Source organism: Mandrillus leucophaeus, unplaced genomic scaffold (genome assembly GCF_000951045.1).
Source record: "Mandrillus leucophaeus isolate KB7577 unplaced genomic scaffold, Mleu.le_1.0 Scaffold200, whole genome shotgun sequence".
Classification (NCBI taxonomy): Eukaryota; Metazoa; Chordata; class Mammalia; order Primates; family Cercopithecidae; genus Mandrillus; species Mandrillus leucophaeus.
Genome location: NW_012102033.1, coordinates 220412 through 241474, shown reverse-complemented (window position 1 = coordinate 241474; position 21063 = coordinate 220412). Strand labels below are relative to the sequence as shown.

At 53.8% G+C, this 21063-nt stretch overlaps 2 protein-coding genes across 15 annotated transcripts in view; one reads left to right on the top strand and one right to left on the bottom strand.

The window, feature by feature from the left end:
- Positions 1 to 3729: 3729 nt before the first annotated feature.
- CD37 (CD37 molecule) lies at positions 3730 to 8996 on the top strand. Of its 8 annotated transcripts, none has more exons than XM_011979287.1 (8): positions 3730 to 3943; positions 4043 to 4115; positions 5270 to 5394; positions 5508 to 5582; positions 6289 to 6393; positions 7066 to 7302; positions 7696 to 7779; positions 8663 to 8996. In XM_011979287.1, the coding sequence occupies exons 1-8, from the start codon at positions 3875 to 3877 to the stop codon at positions 8738 to 8740; spliced, it is 846 nt and encodes a 281-aa protein (XP_011834677.1). In that variant the 5' UTR covers positions 3730 to 3874; the 3' UTR covers positions 8741 to 8996. The 8 variants fall into 8 exon arrangements, with proteins under 8 accessions (XP_011834677.1, XP_011834681.1, XP_011834679.1 ...); XM_011979291.1 differs by having other exon boundaries at positions 7066 to 7312; positions 7710 to 7779; XM_011979293.1 differs by having other exon boundaries at positions 3736 to 3943; positions 4043 to 4111.
- TEAD2 (TEA domain family member 2) overlaps positions 8985 to 21063 on the bottom strand; it is a 23773-nt gene continuing 11694 nt past the window's right edge. For all 7 annotated transcript variants that reach the window (XM_011979297.1, XM_011979299.1, XM_011979298.1 and 4 more), the window contains 6 exons: positions 19821 to 19885; positions 17134 to 17276; positions 15622 to 15795; positions 11640 to 11807; positions 10825 to 10977; positions 8985 to 9818 (listed from right to left, as the gene is read on the bottom strand). In XM_011979297.1, the coding sequence (XP_011834687.1) occupies positions 9705 to 9818; positions 10825 to 10977; positions 11640 to 11807; positions 15622 to 15795; positions 17134 to 17276; positions 19821 to 19885 (817 nt within the window). In that variant the 3' untranslated portion in view covers positions 8985 to 9704. The remainder of the gene's footprint in view (positions 9819 to 10824; positions 10978 to 11639; positions 11808 to 15621; positions 15796 to 17133; positions 17277 to 19820; positions 19886 to 21063) is intronic.

Below are 21063 nucleotides of genomic sequence, written 5' to 3'. Positions count from 1 at the left end.
AAAAAAAAAAAAAAAAAAAAGAAACCAAGTTGGTGAGTATCGAAGCTGCAGTGAGCCATGATTGCACCACTGCACTCTGCCACCTACCCTTCGACTTCTGGTTACTCATGATCTCATCTCTGAAGAAGGATCAGTGGGTGGGAAGAAGGGACTGGTGTATTAGTGTCCTATGGCTGAAACAGCAAATTACCAAAGACTTACTACTTAGAACAACAGAAATTTATTCTCGCATAGTTCTGTAGGCCAGAAGTCCAAAATCAAGGTGTCGCCAGGGCCACGCTCCTTCCAGAGGCTCTGAGAGAAAATCAGTTCTTTGCATCTTCCAGCTCCTGGTGACTCCAGGAGTTCCTCGGCTTGTAGCTGCAGAACTCCAATCTCTGTGTCTACCATCACATGGTGCTCTCCTCTTCTGTCTTCTCCTCTGTGTGTTTCTTAGGACACTTGTCAGCCGGGCGTGGTGGCTCATGCCTGTAATCCCAGAACTTTGGGAAGCCGAAGTGGGTGGATCACGAGGTCAGGAGTTCAAGACCAGCCTGGCCAAGATGGTGAAACCCCACCTCTACTAAAAATACAAAAATTAGCTGGGTGTGCACTCCCAGCTACTCGGGAGACTGAGGCAGAGAACTGCTTGAACCTGGGACACGGAGGTTGCAGTGAGCTGAGACCACGCCACAGCACTCCAGCCTGGGTGACAGACTTTGTTCAAGCTCTGAATATAGATCAGGCTACTCAGTGTATGAGATGGAATTGTCTAAAGCCTAAAAAAAAAAAAAAAAAAAAAAAAAAAAGGACACTTGTCATCAGATTTAGGGGCCACACAGATAATTCAGGATCTTGCGATCCTGAATGTAATTACACCCGCAAACCCCCTTTTTTCCAAATAAGGTCACCACAGGTTCTGAGGATTAGGACGTAGACTATCCTTTTGGAGAACGCCACGCAACCCACTACAATCAGCTATAATTATTTTTGTAGAAAACAATGGGAACCTGACTTAGGATGGTGGCCTTGGAGAGAAGTGGGTGGGTTTGCAATGTACTTCAGTGGTAGAGCAGAGGCGTTGGTGGTGGTTAGAAACAGAAGCTGAGGGGCTGGGCGCGGTGGCTCACACCTGTAATGTCAGCACTTTGGGAGGCCAAGGCAGATGGATCACTTGAGATCAGGAGTTCAAGACCAGCCTGGCCAACATGGCGAAACCCTGTCTCTACTAAAAACACAAAAATTAGTCAGGTGTGGTGGTGCACGCCTGTAATCTCAGCTACTCGGGAGGCTGAGACGAAGAATCGCTTGAACCCGGGAGGCGGAGGTTGCAGTGAGCCACGATTGCACCACTGCACTCCAGCCTGGGCAACAGAGTAAGACTCCATCTCAAAACAAACAACAAAAAAACCCGGGTGTGGTGGCTCATGGCTGTAATCCCAGCACTTGGGGAGGCCGAGGTAAGCAGATCACTTGAGGTCAGGAGTTCGAGGTCAGCCTCGGGAGCCTGAGGCAGAAGAATCGCTTGAACCCAGGAGGTGGAGGTTGCAGTAAGCCAAGATCACACCACTGCACTCCAGCCTGGGCAACAGAGTAAGACTCCATCTCAAAACAAACAACAAAAAAACCCGGGTGTGGTGGCTCATGGCTGTAATCCCAGCACTTGGGGAGGCCGAGGTAAGCAGATCACTTGAGGTCAGGAGTTCGAGGTCAGCCTCGGGAGCCTGAGGCAGAAGAATCACTTGAACCCAGGAGGAGGAGGTTGCAGTGAGCCGACTGCACCACTGTACTCCAGCCTTGGTGAAGAGCAAGACTCTGTCTCAATGACAACCGAAAAAATAAAATCTGAGGGATGAGTGGGGTGGTGACTCAGTGTTTGGATACAGAACTGTGTGGCTCAGGTCTGGGTTTCAAAAAGACCCCTCTGGGGCTCTGTGGGGGACAGACTGGAGGGAGAGACTAGAAGCCAGGGAGAAGCCTAGAGTCAGGGTCCAGGTAGGAGAGCAGGAGCCCGGAGCCTACCTGAGCCCTCAAGACAGAGAAGAGGGGTGGAGTGGAGACTCAGGAGGCAGGAGGGGTCTGGCTTAGAGACTGATGCACTGCTGGGGGAGAGGGGACAAGATGGGGCTTTGACCCCATGACTAGACAGATGGTGGGGCTGCCTCAGATGAGGAAACCAGGTGAGAGAATTTGGGGACATCAGGGGAAACTGCAGAGGCCACTGGGTGTGCACTGCAACCAGGCACTACAGACCCAGATCTGACTGTCAGGATCCCAGGCTCAGTGCCTCCTCCTCTGGGGCCTCTGCTCCTCGGGCCCCACTGCAGAGGCAGGAAGTACCGCCTGATGCTCAGCTTCCGCTGGGGGTGTTGGCACGGCCCAGCGCCCTCTCCACTCCCAGGGACCTTCCCACCTCGAGCCTGTAGCACTTTCACTTCCCCAGGTACCCAGCCCCTGCCCCCAGCACCTGGGTGCTCCCTGGTCCAGAACAGGCTGCAGACTCTGAGAGGTGCAAAGACAAGTAGGGAAGGGGGAGACAGAGAAAGGAAGACAGGCTGGGCACAGTGGCTCACGCCCATAATCCCAGAACTTTAGGAGGCCAAGGCAGGAGGATCACTTGAGCCCAGAAATTTGAGACCAGCCTGGCAACACAAGTGAGACTCCCATCTCTACAAAAAATGATGAAAATTAGCCAGGCATGGTGGTGTGCACCTGTAGTCCCAGCCACTCGGGAGGCTGAGGTGCAAGGATTGCTTGAGCCTGGGAAGATCGGGGCTGCAGTGAGCTATGATTGCACTACTGCATTCCAGCCTGGGTAACTGTCTCAAAAACAAAAACAAAAGAGAGATGAAGAGAGAAAGGAGGAAGGGACCCAAAGAAGGGACCAGAAACACAGAGAAAGGCCAGGCACAGTGGCTCACGCCTGTAATCCCAGCACTTTGGGAGGCCAAGGCAGGAGGATCACTTGAGTCCAGGAGTTCCAGACCAGCCTGGGCAACCTAGTGAGACCCCGTCTCTGTTTTTTCAAATTAAATATAAAAAATAAAACACTCCCATTCCATAGCAAGACCCCATTTCTACAAAAAATACAAAAATGAGCCAGGCGTGGTAGTGTACACCTGTAATCCCAGCTACTCGGAAGGCTCAGGTGGGAGGACTGCTTGAGCCCAGGCTACAGTGAGTTATTTGCCCCACTGTAGTCCAGCCTGGGTCAAAAATGAGACCCTGTCTCAAAAAGAAACAAATATATAAATAAAATAAAGAAACACAGAGAGAAGGAGAATAGAGACCCCAGGGGGCAGGAGGAGAGAGACCCAGAGGAGGCAGAGACTTGGCTGAGAGAAGGGGACAGAGATGGGGAGTGGCAGGAAGGTGGGGACAAAGACCCAGAGAGGAGGAACAAGAGACCCAGGGCGGGGAAGGGGAGACACAGCTGGATGCAGAGATGGGAGAGCTTAGCAGGCCATGAGGTCAGAGTGTCTGTGAGGTCAGCTGCTGTCCAGGGTCAGCCCTGGGGTCCCCATGCCCAGAGGTGGGTCCAGTAGATCAGGTGTCCCTTTAGATGCCCCAGCGCCTGAGACATGGAGACCTGGGAGGGACTGCCCCGTGAGTCCTTGGTGCTCACAAATGCCAAGGCCCCTCAGGTACCAGAGCGTGTGTCCCAGTGGGGCAGATGAGGGAGACAGGGACAGAGAGAGAGCCAGAAAGCCACCTCGCATGAAGCAGGAGGGGGTGGAGCCCCACCCCTGGAACTTCCTCTTTCGGGGTTCTTCCTTTCTGTCTCAGCTCTCCGTCTCTCTCTCTTTCTCTCTCAGCCTCTGTCTTTCTCCCTGTCTCCCCTACTGTCAGCACCTCTTCTGTGTGGTGAGTGGACCGCTCACCCCTCTAGGTGAAGATGTCGGCCCAGGAGAGCTGCCTCAGCCTCATCAAATACTTCCTCTTCGTTTTCAACCTCTTCTTCTTCGTGAGTTGCCTCATGGCTCCCCAGCCCGGGCCCAGCCCCTGCCGCTAACCCTGCCCTCATCTTTCCCCGTGGCCCACCGCCGTATCTGCCTCTCCTCAGGTCCTGGGCAGCCTGATCTTCTGCTTCGGCATCTGGATCCTCATCGACAAGACCAGCTTCGTGTCCTTTGTGGGTGAGGGGGGCTGGGGCAGGTGGGAGGGCCTCCCCCAACCCAAGTGACTTCCTGTGGTCTCCCTTGTCTCAGGGAGATCCATGGTGCCCTACTCTGCAGGCAGGTCACAGGCTCCCATCCACTGCTCACCGTTGCTTCGCTTCTCGGAGCCTGCGTCTTCTTCCGGCAAATGGGGTTGTGCATACAAACAATGACCATGAGAGCCATTTCTCAAGCACTTCCTATCTGTCGGGACTTGTGGCTGGTCAGATGCCCCCACAAACCTTCCCCTCTCTTGAGGTTCAGAGAGGGGAAGTCCCTTGACGGATGTCATATAGCAAGGAAGTAAAATAGCCAAAATAACATTAATAATGATGGAAAAAAAAAAAAGAAGTATGACCCTAAATAATAATGAAATATGACCCTAAATATTCATATTTAAGAAGTCTTTGCCCTGCGTTGAGGACTGGGTTGAACACATGTTCCCGTGTGTCCCTCAAAATGACCCTAGGGGCCATATGTAGTGGCTCACGCCTGTAATTCCAGCACTTTGGGAGGCCGAGGGAGAGGATCACTTGAGGTCAGGAGCTCGAGAATAGCCTGGCCAACATGGTGAAACCCTGTCTCTACTAAAAAATACAAAACATTAGCCAGGCACGGTGGCACGTGCCTGTAGTCCCAGCTACTAGAGAGGCTGAGGCAGGAGAATCACTTGAACCTGGGAGGCGGAGGTTGCTGTGAGTCGAGATCACATCACTGCACTCCAGCCTAGGCGACAGAGCGAGACTCCGTTTCAAAAAAAAAAAAAACCACACACACAATAAAGAAACAAAAAAACCTCTGAGAAACAGATACCGTCCCCTAGGCCTCAGGGAGGTTTAAAGAGCCAAGCCAATGTCACAGAACAAGTGATAGGGCTGAAACTACTGGGGATGAGGAGGAGCTGAAGGAGGAAGGAGAGGGTGAGAGGAAGAGAGAGATCCAAGGATAGGAAAGAGAGGCCCAGAAAGAAGACAAAGTTTCAGAAGGAGACAGGGACTCAGGGTGGGGCAGGGACAGAGTCCCAGAGAGGGCACCAGGATACTGCTCCCCACTTGGGCGGCTGCCTAGGCGGGAAATGGGGCTGCCTGGAGTTGTGCCACCCGGCTTATCATTGCTCCCCTCACCTCTCCCAGGCTTGGCCTTCGTGCCCCTGCAGATCTGGTCCAAAGTCCTGGCCATCTCTGGAGTCTTCACCATGGGCCTCGCCCTCCTGGGTTGTGTGGGGGCCCTCAAGGAGCTCCGCTGCCTCCTGGGCCTGGTGAGTGCCTCATCCCTCTCCATCCCTAGGAACACTCCTATCCCCACCCTCAAAAATGGCCTGGGCCGAGGCTGCGAGGGTGGTCAGCCTGATCTCTCCACTCTGCTCCCCAGTATTTTGGGATGCTGCTGCTCCTGTTTGCCACGCAGATAACCCTGGGAATCCTCATCTCCACTCAGCGGGCCCAGGTAAGCTTCCTGCAGTGGCCACCACCCACCCCCAGCAGAGAGGAGGGGGAAGAGAGTGGTGGGAGGGGGTGGAAAGAGACGGAGAAACAAAGGCAGACAGGGACTGACCTAGATAAAGAGAAATAAGAGGCTGGGCCTGGTGGCTCACGCCTGTAATCCCATAATCCCAGCACTTTGGGAGGCTGAGGTTGGAGGATTGAGTCCAGGAGTTTGAGACCAGCCTGGGCAACATAGTGAGACCCCATCTATATTAAAAAATATATCCGGGTGTGAGGGCACGCACCAGGGGTCCCAGCTACTTGGGAGGTTGAGATGGGAGGATCACTTGAGCCAAGGAGTTTGAGGCTACAGTGAGCCATGCACTCATCCTGGGTGACAGAGTGAGACCCTGTCTCAAAAAATAAATTAATAGAAAGACACACCGATCCGGACCAACAGAGAGAGGGATAAACAGCTCCAAAGGGAAACACACAGGAAAAAGAACAAGAGAAAGAAAAAGATGCCCTGAAAGAAGAGACAGACTTAATGATCCGTAGAAATAGTGGGAGTAACAGAGTGACAGACCTGAAGTACACAGAGCTAGCCATTCAGTGAGGATCTGAGACTGACCCAGAGATGCACAGGGACCGTCTGAGGCTGGCACAGCCTGAGAGGAGGTGGGATGGGGCGGGGCACGTGAGGTCCAGCCTCACTGATGGCCTCTCAGCTGCAGCGAAGCTTGCAGGACATCGTAGAGAAAACCATCCAAAAGTACCGCACCAACCCTGAGGAGACCGCGGCCGAGGAGAGCTGGGACTATGTGCAGTTCCAGGTGAGCCCTCTCCTCCAGCTCCCTCCCCGACTGACCCACCTCAGCCCTGTGCTTCGAGGAGACTCCACCCCAACGTGGCCCCGACCACCAGCTCTACGACCCGAATGTACCCCAACCCCTCCCAGGCCCAACGCCCCCCACTCCCCAGATGACACAACTGGCCCCGGCATGGCCCAGTCTCCCAGTACCCAGACCCTGGCATGGCTTCGCCATCTACCTTGGGAGACTCCGCCCCCGCCCCGCCCCCGCCCCGACCGGAGGTAGTAAGGCCCCTAGTCCCAAGACCCTAGCGAGACACGGCTTCCTACCCCGCAGTGAGTCTGGCTTCCATCGGACCCCGCCCCCGATGAGACTCACAGGGTCTCGCACTCCTATTCACCTGTCGGGTATCAGAGGCTCAATCGCACCGCCCACCAATCTCTGGTCCAGAGCGAGACGCTGCAGCTACTTCCCCAGCCCCAGATCACCCCGTGACCCGTCTCTCCCAGCCCCATTTCCCGTAATGTCCCCTGGCCCCGGCCCCATAGCGACACCAGCCCACGGGCCCCCACTCCACACCCACCACTTAGTCCCCTGCTTCCCGACCTGACCTCATACCCATCACCTTGTCCCCTGATCCCCAACATCATATGTCTCCAGTCTCGGTCCCTCTGACCCGTATCCCTCTCCCAGCTGCGCTGTTGCGGCTGGCACTCCCCGCAGGACTGGTTCCAGGTCCTCACCCTGAGAGGTAACGGGTCGGAGGCGCACCGCGTGCCCTGCTCCTGCTACAACTTGTCAGCGACCAACGACTCCACAATCCTGGATAAGGTGATCTTGCCCCAGCTCAGCAGGCTTGGACAGCTGGCGCGGTCCAGACACAGTACAGACATCTGCGCGGTCCCTGCAAACAGCCACATCTACCGCGAGGTGGGCAGGGGTTCGGAGCATAAACCTGTCGAATAGGGCGGGGCCTGCGGGAGGCGCAGGGCTGCCGGTGAGGGGCGGGGCCTGAGAAAGGGGCGGGGCTACAAGAAAAGAAAGGTGCGGTAGGCGGGGCGGGGCCCTCTGAAGGGGGCGGGGTCCGTAGGAAGGGCAGGACCTAAAGAAAAGGCGGGGCTGGCTCTGGAATACAGACATCTAGGGAAGGGCCAGGCTTGGAAAAGGTGAAGCGAAGGTGCACTAGTAAGGAGACGAGAGAGGCCTGGTGACTATGGGAGCGGGTAGATGCCTGAAGGCGGTGAGAGTCAGGCTGAAAAGAACGCTGGCCCTGGGCTTGAGAGTCCCAGAAAGAATCCCTTTAACTTTTCCCTACACCCGCAGGGCTGCGCGCGGAGCCTCCAGAACTGGCTGCACAACAACCTTATTTCCATAGTGGGCATTTGCCTGGGTGTCGGCCTACTCGAGGTGATCTGGCCCCGCCCCCACTCGCGATCTGCCGGGATTTACCCTAGATGGCCCTGCCCTTCATTTCGCGTCCTCCGGTTGCCTGGGAAGGACGCGCTCGGGGCGGAGCGCAGCCCACCCCAGCCCTCCCGCGGCTCCACCCAGCACCAGGGGTGGGGGCGGCCTAGCTTCAGGGAGCCCTGATTGGCTGCACGCAGGGAAAACCTCCTGCTATTGGCTGCGATCTCCCTCCCCTTTCCCCGCAGATGACTGTTATGATGCTGAGCGTGCAGCTACAGCGCAGGGCACTCCGCCGGAAATGCGAGCCGCACTTGCCGGGCGCTCGGGGTTCGAGCCCCGGGCCCAGTCTGATCGCTGACGGCGGCGGCGGGCGCAGCGGCAGTCTGTGGGGTGGTTGGGGCATGGCGGGTGCCTGCCCCAACTGGGGGGACAAGGCCCCGCAGGGCAAGCTGCCCATGGCCCTGGGACTCTGGCCGCTGTGGGTTCAAGACGAGGACCAGCCTGATACTGGGAGTGCAGGCGCAGAATTAGAGGCCGAGGCAGAATTAGAGGCCGAGGCAGAGGGGGAGAGAGATGAGCCTCCAGAATAAACGACCCTGGGCTTGCTTCCGACCTTACTCCTTCTCAGCCTCTACCCCGACCCCGCCTCCCCACCTATAGCAGCGGCGCTTCCCCTACCCCCACTTGTTGCAGCTGTTCCCGCCTCATCAGCCAGTCCTGCGGCAGTTTCCTTCGAGCCCCGCCCATTTCTACCTATCCCGTTCTCCAGCCCCGTCCCGCCTAATTCACGGCCCCACCCCTGACCTTTCTCGCCCGGGTGGGCATCACCCCCGTCTCGCCAGCACCCCTTCGACTTCTCTAACCTCATCTCCTTTCTCTATAGCTCGGGTTCATGACGCTCTCGATATTCCTGTGCAGAAACCTGGACCACGTCTACAACCGGCTCGCTCGATACCGCTAGGCCCCGCCCCCGTCACGTGCGCTGGGCACTTCCCTGCTGCCTGTAAATATTTGTTTAATCCCCAGTTCGCCTAGAGCCCTCTGCCTTCACATTCCCCTGGGGACCCAGGTGGCTGCCTGCCACCGCTGCTGTCACCTCTCCCACGGGACGTGGGGCTTTCGTCCTCAGTTTCCTGCCCCCATCTGTCGGCCTACCACCTCCCACAAGATTATTTTTCACTCAAACCTCAAATAAATGCCCTGCGTTTTTGGTAAAATAGCTTTATCCTCTGTCAGAACACAAACCAACAGACTTTGAGAGGGGAGGGAAGAAACAGTCTAGCTCACAGCTCACTTGTGGGGGAGATGAGATTAGAAAGCTTCAACCCACTACTTGTGCAGCTGAGATAAAGTCAAGACCCTAGCACCCACTTATAAATATCTCGTTATATTAAAAAAAAAATATTTCCAGGGCCCACCTGGCTCTGCTCCTGCACAGAAAGGGTTAATCTTCACTTTGTGATCTCAAAGGTCATAGAGTGAGGGTGGTAGAGAGAGGCAGAAATTTCAGGGGGAGGGGTGGCTGGGAAAAAGTAAAGGGGACAAGCCAATGTGTAACTACGGCCCTCCAAGACATGCAGAGGAGTGGGGGGGCCCTGCCAGGGGCTGAGAAGTCAGTGCTGTACCTGGAGGTTGTCTCACTCCTGTCCCCACAATCCCTGATACTCCGGAGTGATCTGTCCTTTCAGACACCCACTGTGAGGTCCCAATACTGGGGTTTATCCTTTCCTCAGTCCTAGCCTGTTCAGCACTCCAACCAAGTTTTGGGGCCCTTCTAATGGGGGGGATGGCCCCAGTTGCTTAGGCCTCTGAGGTCAACCCCTTTACATCACAGCCCTCTCCCCAAATAAGAAACATGAGGTGAGCTGGAGGACCCTCCCTGGGAGGAGGGTGTTCTGGGGGTGAGCCAGTTTTGGGGTCCCCCTTCAGTCCCTGACCAGGCGGTAAATGTGATGCTGGGCCCCACGCTCGCTGGTGGAGACCTCGAAGACATAGGCGGTGCAGAGCAGCAGTTCCTGGGTGTCTCTGTTTGTCACCACCTGCCAGGGAGGCCAGGACAAGGGACTTATGCTTAGAAGGGAGGGCAGGGACCCATATGCACCCCCGCCAAGTTATCATGGAATACCCAGCAGGCTCTTTTCTATCTCCAGGAAACAGGCAGCCACCGTATCATGTTCCCCAAGAGAAAGGCATGCCCAAAAGTCAGTTCCCTCAGCTGAGCGTTGGCAGTGATGGTGTATCACGTCTCAGGGTCAATCAGGTTCCCATCATATCACATTCCCCAGGTAAAAGGGATCCCCATCATGTCACAGGTAAAGAGAGAACCCTCCCTGCAGGTTCCGAAGTCAAGGGGTCTCTGCCTCACCAGTCCAAAGAGTTAAAGGGGCTCCCACCATGTCATGTTCCTTGAGAAGCTGAGGATCTGCCTTGAAGTGTCCTCCAGTCAGCTTCCCCAGGGAAGGAGGGCTTACGTGCGAGTGCTATGGGGCTGGGCGTGGTGGCTCACGCCTGTAATCCCAGCACTTTGGGAGGCCTAGGCGGGTGGATCACTTGAGGTCAGGAGTTCGAGACCAACCTGGCCAACATGGTGAAACCCCCGTCTCTACTAAAAATACAAAAATTAGCCAGGCATGGTGGGGCATGCCTGTAATCCCAGCTACTCAGGCGGCTGAGGCAGGAGAATCGCTTGAACCCGGGAGGCAGAGGTTGCAGTGAGCTGAGATCTTGCCACTGTACTCCAGCCTGGGCAACAGAGCAAGACTCCATCTCAAAAAAAAAAAAAAAGAGAGAGAGAGAGGGCTGTGACATCCCCACCACATCAGTTCCCTAGGTGAAGGGGTCCCCTAAACTAAAGGTCAATGGTGGGGTCCCCACTGCATCAGTTTCCTGGTTAAAAGAGCCTCAGGCTGAGGGCTCACTTCGGAGTCCCTGCTGTGTCAGTCCCTGGGTGAGGAGTTCCCCTAGACTGAAGGTCTGTTATAGGTACTGTCCCTCCACACTGGGGGCCCCTGGGGGCCCCCACTCCAGCCCAGCCCCAGGCATCACCTGGAGGATGGTGAAGTTTTCCAGGACGCTGTTCATCATGTATCGCTCAGGCAGCTGCCGCAACTTGTGCAAGAAATTCACCAGGTACTCGCACATGGGCGAGCGTAGCAGGCGGTACACAAATCTGCCATCCTCCAGCTGGGCCCGTTCCGTCTGAACCAAGGGGCAGGGAGTGGGGAGAATGGTGGCTGAGAGACACACGGGTCACCCCAGGAACTGAGCTCCACCCTGTGCCTCTAAGATGCCATCACACTCAGTCTCACTGCCACCTTCCTTTCATCACCCCACCCACAGTGACCGGAGATTGGGCCTGAACCCTCAGGGATCCAACTCAGGATCTCTGAGCCTGCAAATCACAAGCCCCTCAAAGTGATGCTCTGAACCCCCAAAGACCTCTGAACTCCTCTAGCCTCCCAGCCCTCAGATACCCTCCAAAGACGCCTCCATGACATTTCAAACTCTATCTAACCTCTAAACTTGAGACTTCCCCAGGTCTCCAGCAACCCCTAAGTGTGACTTCTGAACTTCTTGCCCTAGGAACCTCTCCATATCCTTAAGACCCTTCTCAATCTCAGTGACTCTAAATCTCTATACTACACATGACCTGTCAGCCCTCAGAATAATCCCTACCTGTGACTTCCGGACTCCACATTAGCTCCCAACGCATGCATTAAACCCTCAAAAGAGGCTGGGACCCACTCCCTCCACGCACACCCCAAATGCCTGAACCATCATGGCTTCTGGTCCATTCTGCACCCCCAAGTGCTGGGTGGCTGGGCGCTCACCCGCCCAGAGCTCCACCCCTCCAGCCTCACCTCCACCTTCTCCACCACCTGCTTGCCAAAGGAGCAGACCTTGGAGGAACAGGTGAGGGTCATGTGTTCCAGGCTCTCATACTGGCTGCTCACTCCATAGAAGCCACCACTGCTGATGCTGCCACCGGCTCCCGCCTCCTCGCCACTTGGGCCCCAGTTCAGGTCCGCCTGGGAGATGGGAAGGCACAGATGAGTCAGAGGGGACGTCCCTTATAAACAGTGGAGACTACCGGGCGCGGTGGCTCACGCCTGTAATCCCAGCGCTTTGGGAGGCTGAGGTGGGTGGATCACCTGAGGTCAGGAGTTCAAGACCAGCCTGACTAACATGGAGAAACCCCGTCTCTACTAAAAATACAAAATTAGCCGGGCGTGGTGGCGCATGCTTGTAATCCCAGCTACTGGGACACTGACGCAGGACGCAGGAGAATCACTTGAACCCGGGAGTCGGAGGTTGCGGTGAGCAGAGATCGGGCCATTGCATTCCAGCCTGGGCAACAAGAGCGAAACTTCATCTCAAAAAAAAAAAAAAAAAAAACCAAAAAATATCAAAAAAAAAAAAAAAAAAAAAAAAAAACCACAACGGGGACTCTGCCCCACAGCCTAGTTTTCCCATTACCCCTGCAATTCCCAGCTTGATTCCTCAGTGCTTTTTTTTTGGAGACAGGATCTTGCTCCGTCACCCAGGCTGTGATGGTACAACCACCCAGTGTGGTGGTACAATCACAGCTCACTGCAGCCTTGACCTCCTGAGCTCAAGTGATCCTCCCACCTCAGCCTCCTGAGTAGCCAGGACCACAGGTGCATGCCACCACACCCAGCTAACATTTTGTATTTTTTGTAGAAACAGGGTTTCACCATGTTGCCCAGGCTGGTCTCCAACTCCTGGGCTCAAGCGATCCTCCCACCCTGGCCTCCCAAAGTGCTGGGATTACAGGCGTGAGCCACCGCATCAGGCTTTCAAAGTTCTCCAAGGGCTGGTTTCTGGAGAAGATCCACCGCCCATCCGTGTTGAAGAAGTCTGGGTCCCCAAAACAGTCTTGGCCCTCTCTCCCCAGTAACCAAAGGAACCCTGGAATTCAAATTCAACCTTTTTTCTTTTCCTTTTTGTTTTTTGAGACAAAGTCTTGCTCTTGTTGCCCAGGCTGGAGTGCAATGCCACGATCTCGGCTCACTGCAACCTCTGCCTCCCGGATTCAAGCGAGTCTCCTGCCTCAGCCTCCCAAGTAGCTGGGATTACAGGCATACGCCACCATGTCTGGCTAATTTTTGTATTTTTAGTAGAGACGGGGTTTCATCATGTTGGCCAGGTTGGTCTCGAACTCCAGAACTCAGGTGATCCACCCGCCTCGGCCTCCCAAAGTGCTGGGATTACAGGCATGAGCCACCATGCCCGGCCAATTCAACCTTTTTCTCTTGAAGCCCGCAACTCAAGAGTTTAGCCTCTTCCAAGGGACTGGCTACTAAGGAGGCAGTTACTGCTTAGCAACCAGTTCAAGATGAACACCTCCCTCTAAGCCCCTCTACCCTGGTTGCTAAGGCAAGTTGCTACTCCCTAGCAATGGGACTTCACAGAGCCTGCGGAGGCCTGACTCCTCCTCAGAGCGCTTCCCCCTCGGCCGAATCTGAGAGGTCAGACTCCCTCCATAACCCCAGTGGCCAAGTGCGTAGACAGCTGGCCAAGTGTCACTAGGCCAAGTGGGGCCTAAGGAAGCCTAAGAGCTCATCACAGGTTTGGTCTGAGTCGCCTCTCAAGGAGGCGACTCTTCCTAACTTTAGTTGCTAACACTGTGCCAGGTCAGTCTTCTCAGGGGCTCAGCTCCATCCCTCACTGTGGCAAAACCAAAGACCTTACCAGCTGCTCCTCTGAACCCCTTCAGCAGCTGGGCTTCCTAAGGGGGTGGCTCTCCAGTCCTGGGACCTGATGAGGTCTGTCTTAAGCCCCAGCAGTGTCTAAGCCCTCAGCTGCACATCCCCAGAGCAGTTTCAGACCCCTGCTTCACACGGCAGAAAGCTCCAGAACCATGAGCAACAAGCTCCAGAACAGCCACATTCCCAGCGAGGCCAATAAAGTTCAGACCCTCAGCAGCCTGCCTGCCTTCCTTCCTTCCTTCCTTCCTTCCTTCCTTCCTTCCTTCCTTCCTTCCTCCCTCCCTCCCTTCCTTCCTTTCTTTTTTTTTTTGAGACAGGGTCTCATTCTGTCACCCAGGCTGGAGGGTAGTGGCACAATCTTGGCTGACTGCAGCCTCCACCTCCCGGGCTTAAGTGATCCTCCCGCCTCAGCCTCCAGAGAAGCTGGGACCACAGGTGCGCACCACCACACCCAGCTAATTTTTTCATTTTTTGTAGAGTTGAGGTCTTGCTGTGTTGCCCAGGCTGGTCTCAAACTCCTGAACGCAGGCGATCCTCTCGCCTCAGCCTCGCAAAGTGCTGGGAAGATAGAAGTGAACCACCACACCTAGCCAGGCTTTCTTCTCAGAGACTAGATCCCTCTACCACCTTTGTTACTATAAGAACTAGCACCCCCTAAACATCTAGGCAACATTTATTGAGCCCAGGCCAGGCGCTGTGGCTCACACCTGTAATCCCAGCACTGTGGGAGGCCAAGGCGGGTGGATCACTTGAGGTCAGGAGTTTGAGACCAGACTGGCCAACATGGTAAAACCCTGTCTCTACTAAAAATACAAACATTAGGCCAGGTGCAGTGGCTCATGCCTGTAATCCCAGCACTTGGGGAGGCTGGGGTGAGCAGATCACTTGAGGTCAGGAGTTCAAGACCAGCCAGGCCAACATGACAAAACCCCATCTCTACTAAAAATACAAAAATTAGCTGGGCATGGTGGCACATGCCTGTAATCCCAGCTACTTGAGAGGCTGAGGCTGGAGAATCGCTTGAACCCAGGAGGCAGAGGTTGCAGTGTGCCAAGATCGCACCATTGTACTCTAGCCTGGGCCACGGGAGCAAAACTCCATCTCAAAAAAATAAAGAAAGAAAAACAATAACATAAAATAAAACACATTTATTGAACCCCTGTAGTGTTAGTCATTGTACTGGACACTAGACCAAGTAGCCCTAAGAAACACGCAAGATGGGCCCTCTTAGTCACAGTTATATAAATGGCACCTGACACCAGGCCTCTACACAGGAAGTGCTCAGTAAATGATTGCTACATAAATACAGGACTTGGCCAGGCGTGGTGGCTCACACCTGTAATCTCAGCACTTTGGGAGGCCAAGGCGGGCGGATCATTTGAGGCCAGGAGTTCAAGACCAGCCTGGCCAACATGGTGAAACCCCGTCTCTACTAAATATACAAAAATTAGCCGGATGTGGTGGCGGGTGCCTGTAGTCCAAGCTACTGGGGAGGCTGAGGCAGGAGAATCACTTGAATCCAGGAGGCAGAGGTTGCAGTGAGCCAAGATCCAGTCACTGTACTCCAGCCTGGGTGACAGTGAGACTCTGTCTCAAAAATAAATAAACAAATAAATGAATACAGGACTTGACAAAGCCACTCCGTGGCTCCTTCCATCACTTCCTCAAAGCTAGACATTCTCTAGCAACAAGGTCTGGTGAAACTGATGCAAAGCATCATTCCCCTCTTTAGAGAACAGAGCCTCCACAAGTCCACTGGCAAAGGGGAGGGAGCTGTTCCTTAGCAGCAAGGCTTGGTGCAGTCAGGTGGGGCACAGGAAAGCCTGGAATGTGGCAAGCCCATGCCCAGGACCCCATTAGTTACACGGCCAGGTAACTCGCCATATTAGTTACATGTGGCAATACCCAGGGAGGCCCAGGCACCCCCACCCTGGGGACTGGCCTCCTGGGTGTTCCTTGTCGCAAAGAGGGCTGACACTCCAAGTCATGAGGACTGACCGGTATGTCCCAGGCTGACCTGGCAGGGCCTGCGACCATCTCTCTTAGGGCCAGAGGCCTTTGCTGGAACACCACAGGATTTGTGAGCACTTTTGGTTTTGCTGCGACAACTCACCCAGAACTTGACCAGGAAGAAGGCGTGGGGGGGGCCACGATCATACAGCTCTCGGAGGCCACCCTTTTTCTCGGGGAATTTGTCGTAGATCTGCCGAACGTCCACGCTCTCGAGCGGCGGCGCTCCGGGGCTGGGGCAGTGCTGGCTGATGTGCACAAACAGGTGTCTCTGGTACTGAGGAGGGTTGGCCGTGGGTGAGAAGTCGGAGATGGGCTGGATCTCCAGCCTGTGCTGCCTGAGCCCACCAAATGCCGTCACCATCCCCACAGCTCTGGCCAGCTGTTCCACGCTGTCCACCCAGCACTGGGCCTGACTCCCACCCGTCGTCCCCACTCCTGTCTCCTGCAGCCCCTGCAGTCCCACAGTCCCCAACTCCCTGCCACACCCCCCAACTCCATCTTCACTGCCTCAGCCGCAGCACAGGCCTCCCGCCCTCACCCCAGCCTCCAACCTCGCCTCTCCAGTTCATCCCTCACGTGGCACCAGACCTGCTCCTGCCCCTCCCCTGGTCATAGCCCTCCCATAGCTCCCCAGCACCCCCAGAGCAAAGCTCACACCCCCTACGCCTGGTCCTATATAGAGCAGGTGCTCATAAATGTTCAATGGATGGAAGACTGAATTAATGGGAATCCAGAGGTCTTATGGTTGATGTTTTGACTGATGTTTATATGGTGTGGCAGAGACTGCTACGTGTTCACAAATCCTGGTTCCTTTACACAGTGTGAAACTACATTTCCCAGGCTGCTTGGCAGTTAGATGTGTCCACGTGACTAAGTTCTGGCCAATGGGATATGACCAGGCTTGACAGTTGACACATCCAAGCCAGATTCCTAAAACTTCCTGCACAATCTTGACTCTCTCCCTTCCTCCATCTGCTGGCCAGATGCAGAGACTCCATCAGCAGATTCTGAAGCCTTAGAAAATGGCAGAGCCACAAAATGGAAGGAGCCTGGATCCCCAAATCACTTGAGTCCAAGGCTCCTGCTGAACCTACATTGAAATGTTACATGCAACTTATCTGGCATTCAGCCCCTAAGAGTTAGGAGCTGTTTCTTCTAACAGCCGGCCCACTCCATCCTAACCCAGGAGAGGCTCAAGCACAGAAATAAGATCTTTTCCAAGTTCCTAATACGCATCACAAAGCCTAGTGAACAGTAGAAACTCAAACACATTTGATGAATGAATGAATGATATCCTGAGTTTTTCTGACCTTCCCAACCTGTCACCCCATGACCTTCCAGTTCCTTTATGCTAGTAGTTCTCAAAGTACGGTCCCCAGACCAGCTGCATCAGTGCACCTGGTAGCTTATTAGAAACGCAAATTCTCAAGCCCCACATCATATCTAGCAAATCAGAAATTCTGGGGATGGGGCCCAGTAATCTCTGCTTTAAGAAGCCCTCCAGATGATTCTGATACATGCTAAAGTTTGAAAACCTTGACTTTATACCTTCCCTCCCTATCACCCTCGATATTTCAAAATCCCTCAGTGACTATACCAAAATTTCACTCACAGAATCAACTGCATCCGGCGGTTCCACAAATGCTGAGAACTCTACCAGCTGCAACCGGGCAGTGCCCAGGGCCCGAGCCTGCCAGGCTGGGGGTGATGGGGCAGGTGGGGGCAGGGGTGAGAGGGCTTGGGGGGGCTCGTACCCTAGAGAGAGAGAAGAAAGAACAATACAAATTGCTAACATTTATTGAATATATCAGGTACTGTTGTCTCTTGCCTGCCTCCACTTAGAAACTGAAAAAGCTAAATACTCACTTTCCCAGCCTCCCTTGCAGTTAGAAGTGGCCATATGACACAGTCCTAGCCAATGAGACGTTAGGGGAAATCTGCTGGGGGGCTTCTGGGAAGGAGTTTCTTCCTGAATGAAAAAGACAGAACTTTGGGAGGAGAAAGCTTTTGGCCCTGGCCAAGTCCTGCTTGGGACATTGATACGGTTTGGATATTTGTCCTCTCCAAATCTCATGTTGAAATGTGATCCCCAGCTGGGCGTGGTGACTCATGCCTGTAATCCCAGCACTTTGGGAGGCCAAGGCGGGCGGATCACAAGGTCAGGAGATCGAGACCATCCTGGCTAACACGGTGAAACCCTGTCTCTACTAAAAATACAAAGTATTAGCTGGGCGTGGTGGCACGTGCTTGTAATCCTAGCTACTCAGGAGGCTGAGGCAGGAGAATCACTTGAATCCAGGAGGCAGGGGTTGCAGTGAGCCGAGACTGTGCCACTGCACTCCAGACTGGGGAACAGAGTTGAGACTCCGTCTCAAAAAAAGTGTAATTCCCAAGGTTGGAGGTGGGGCCTGATGGGAAGTGCCTGGGTCATGGGGGTGGATCCCTCATGAATGTCTTGGTGCCTTTCCCATAGTAACAAGTGAGTTCTTACTCTTTGAGTTGATGTGAGCTGGCTGTTAAAAGAAGTCTGGCTTCGCTCGCTTGCTCCCTCTCACCATGTGACATGGTGGCTCCCCTTCCCCTTCTACCATGATCCTAAACTTCCTGAGGCCCTCACCAGAAGCACAGGCTGGCAACATGCTTCCTGTACAGCCTGCAGAATTGTGAACCAAAGAAACCTCTTTTCTTTATAAATCACCCAGTCTCAGGCATTCCTTTCCAGCAATGCAAATGGACCAACACAGACATGATCCCTGGAATTGCAACAGCCATCTTGGGACAATAAGACAGACGTGAGAGGAACCTCATATTGCTAAGCCCACACGGCAACAGCCCACCTCCAGGCTTTTTGTGGTATGGATTCATAAAATGAATGCTTTTACTATTTAAGGCACTTTTAATTTGGGTCTTCTGTTACTTGCAGCCAAAAGTATTCCTAATTGATAAATCTATGGAAACTAAGGGACTCCCTCTTTCACTGATGTGAGTTCTCAGGGCCATATCAGCATGGACTTCCAGAAGCCATCTTTGCTGCCAAGTAGCTGAGCCTGCCTGGGAATGAAGCCACCACAGTGGAAAGCAGATCAAAGTAATGCCTGACGCCATCACTTGAGCCTCTGGATCCAGCCATGCCTGAAGCCATAATTCTGAACTATCAGTTACTGGAACCAATAAATCAATAAATTTTTCTTATTATATTTTATATTTTTATTTTTTTATTTTTTGAGACAGAGTCTTGCTTTGTTGCCCAGTCTGGAGTGCAGTGGTGCCATCTCGGCTCACTGCAACCTCCACCTCCCGGGTTCAAGTGATTCTCCTGCCTCAGCCTACCGAGTAGCTGGGATTACAGGCGCATGCCACCACGCCTGGCTAATTTTTGTATTTTTTAGTAGAGGTGGGGGTTTCACCATGTTGGCCAGGCTGGTCTCAAACTCCTGACCTCAGGTGATCCACCTGCCTTGGCCTCCCAAAGTGCTGGGATTACAGGCATGAGATGCCACCACGCCTGGCTAATTTTTGTATTTTTTAGTAGAGGTGGGGGTTTCACCATGTTGGCCAGGCTGGTCTCAAACTCCTGACCTCAGGTGATCCACCTGCCTTGGCCTCCCAAAGTGCTGGGATTACAGGCATGAGCCACTGCACTGGCCTCTTTTTTAAAATGTTGCTTCAGCTGGCTTGATTTGGATTTCTGTTACTTGCAGCTGAAGGAATCTTGACTAACACACCTCCCCAGTGTCTCATAAGCTAGTAAGTGGCAGAACACAAACCCAGTGTGTGTGGCTACAAAGACCAAAATCTCCTAACCATCACCAGTTCCACCACTCAGCTCTCCAGCCCCTCCCTGCTCCCCCGCCTCCAACACACACACCCTGCCTCAAAGCTGGGCTTCAGTAAGAATGTATCCTCCAATTGGCCTGGCGCAGTGGCTCATGCCTGTAATCCCAGCACTTTGGAAGGCTGAGGCTGGTGGATCACGACATCAAGAGATTGAGACCATCCTGGCCAACACAGTGAAACCTGATCTCTACTAAAACTACAAAAATTAGCCGGGCGTGGTGGTGGGCGCCTGTAATTCCAGCCACTCAGGAGGCTGAGGTAGGAGAATTGCTTAAACCCACAAGGCGGAGGTTGCAGTGAGCTGAGATCGAGCCATTGCACTCAGCTTGGTGACAGAGTGAGACTTTATCTCAAAAAAAAAAAACCACAATGTATCCCTCAATCGATGGAAGGTTGAAGGAAAGGCAGCAGGGGTCGAAGAGAGAGAGGGGAGACGAGGGAGGGTGGAGCGCAGGCTCTTACCTGGGAGGTCAGTAGATGGGGGAGTCAGTGACAAGGAGAACGGTGTCTGTGAGAATGGCTTCACACTGAGGGAAAAAGGAAGCCAGGGGTTAGCCAGGTAGAAAGATGCTAATGTCACCAGCAAATGTTTACTGAGAGGCCACAACAAGCCAGACCCTGTGCATTTTGTGCACAATCTCATTGAAGCCTCACAGTGCGTGAGGTAGGTAGAATGCGTGAGGTAGGTAGAATGACTGCTCTATTCATTACACAAATGAGGAAACAGGTATCGAGGGGTCAACTGACCTGCCCAAAGTCACACAACTGAGATGCAGCAGAGCTGGGACTTGAACCCAGGTCAGTCTCAGCCCGGTATCTCAGGCTCTTGATGATGACATTTTGGTATCTCTCACAAAATGTCAGAAAGAGAAGAGAAACTGGCCGGACGTGGTGGCTCACACCTGTAATCCCAGCGCTTCAGGAGGTTGAGGCGGGCAGATCACTTGAGGTCAGGAGTTCGAGACCAGCCTGGCCAACACGGTGAAACCCCATCTCTACTAAAAATACAAAAATTAGCCGGGTGTGGTGGCCAACACCTGTAATCCCAGCTACTTAGGGGGCTGGGCCAGGAGAATTGCTTGAACCCGGGAGGCAGGGGTTGCAGTGAGCCGAGATAGCGCCATTATACTCCTGGGTGACAGAGCAGGACTCTATGTCAAAAAAAAAATAAAGAGGAGAGAAGAGAAACCAAGCCTTGGAAGGTGGGGAGAAGACACAGAAGACGAGGAATTTGGAAGAAGAAGAGGCTGAGGGGTGGGGAGGGTAGGAAGAAAATCACCAACAGTCAGGAGATGGGACATGAGGCCAAAGTCGGGGTGGGGAGGCAGTACTGGCCAATAGAACTTTCCAGTGATGGAAATGTTCTATTCGATGGAAATCTGCACCATCCGATACAGTACCCAGTGCCCACATGTGGCTACTGACCACACACCTCGTGGCCACTGAGCACTAGTGTGGCTCATGTACCTGAGAAACAGAATCTTTAATTTTATTTAATTTTAATTTAAATAGCTGCATGGGCTAGTGGCTATAGTATCAGTCACAGCCCTAGTAGCTCTAGAGATAGTGGTGAAGAGACTTAGATGTCAGAGGTCAGACCAGGCGCACTGTATTCCCAGCACTTTGGGAGGCCAAGGCAGGAGGATCGCTTGAGCCCAGGAGTTTGAGCCCAGCCTGGGCAACACAGCAAGACCCCTTCTCTGAT

What these genes read in the sequence shown, in the direction of transcription:
- CD37 (XM_011979286.1), top strand. Translation starts at nt 3,875, where the DNA reads ATGTCGGCCCAGGAGAGCTGCCTCAGCCTCATCAAATACTTCCTCTTC. An exon ending in TCTCCACTCAGCGGGCCCAG is followed by an intron (nt 5,583 to 6,288) that starts GTAAGCTTCCTG and finishes ATGGCCTCTCAG; the next exon opens with CTGCAGCGAAGCTTGCAGGA. An exon ending in GGGACTATGTGCAGTTCCAG is followed by an intron (nt 6,394 to 7,065) that starts GTGAGCCCTCTC and finishes TCCCTCTCCCAG; the next exon opens with CTGCGCTGTTGCGGCTGGCA.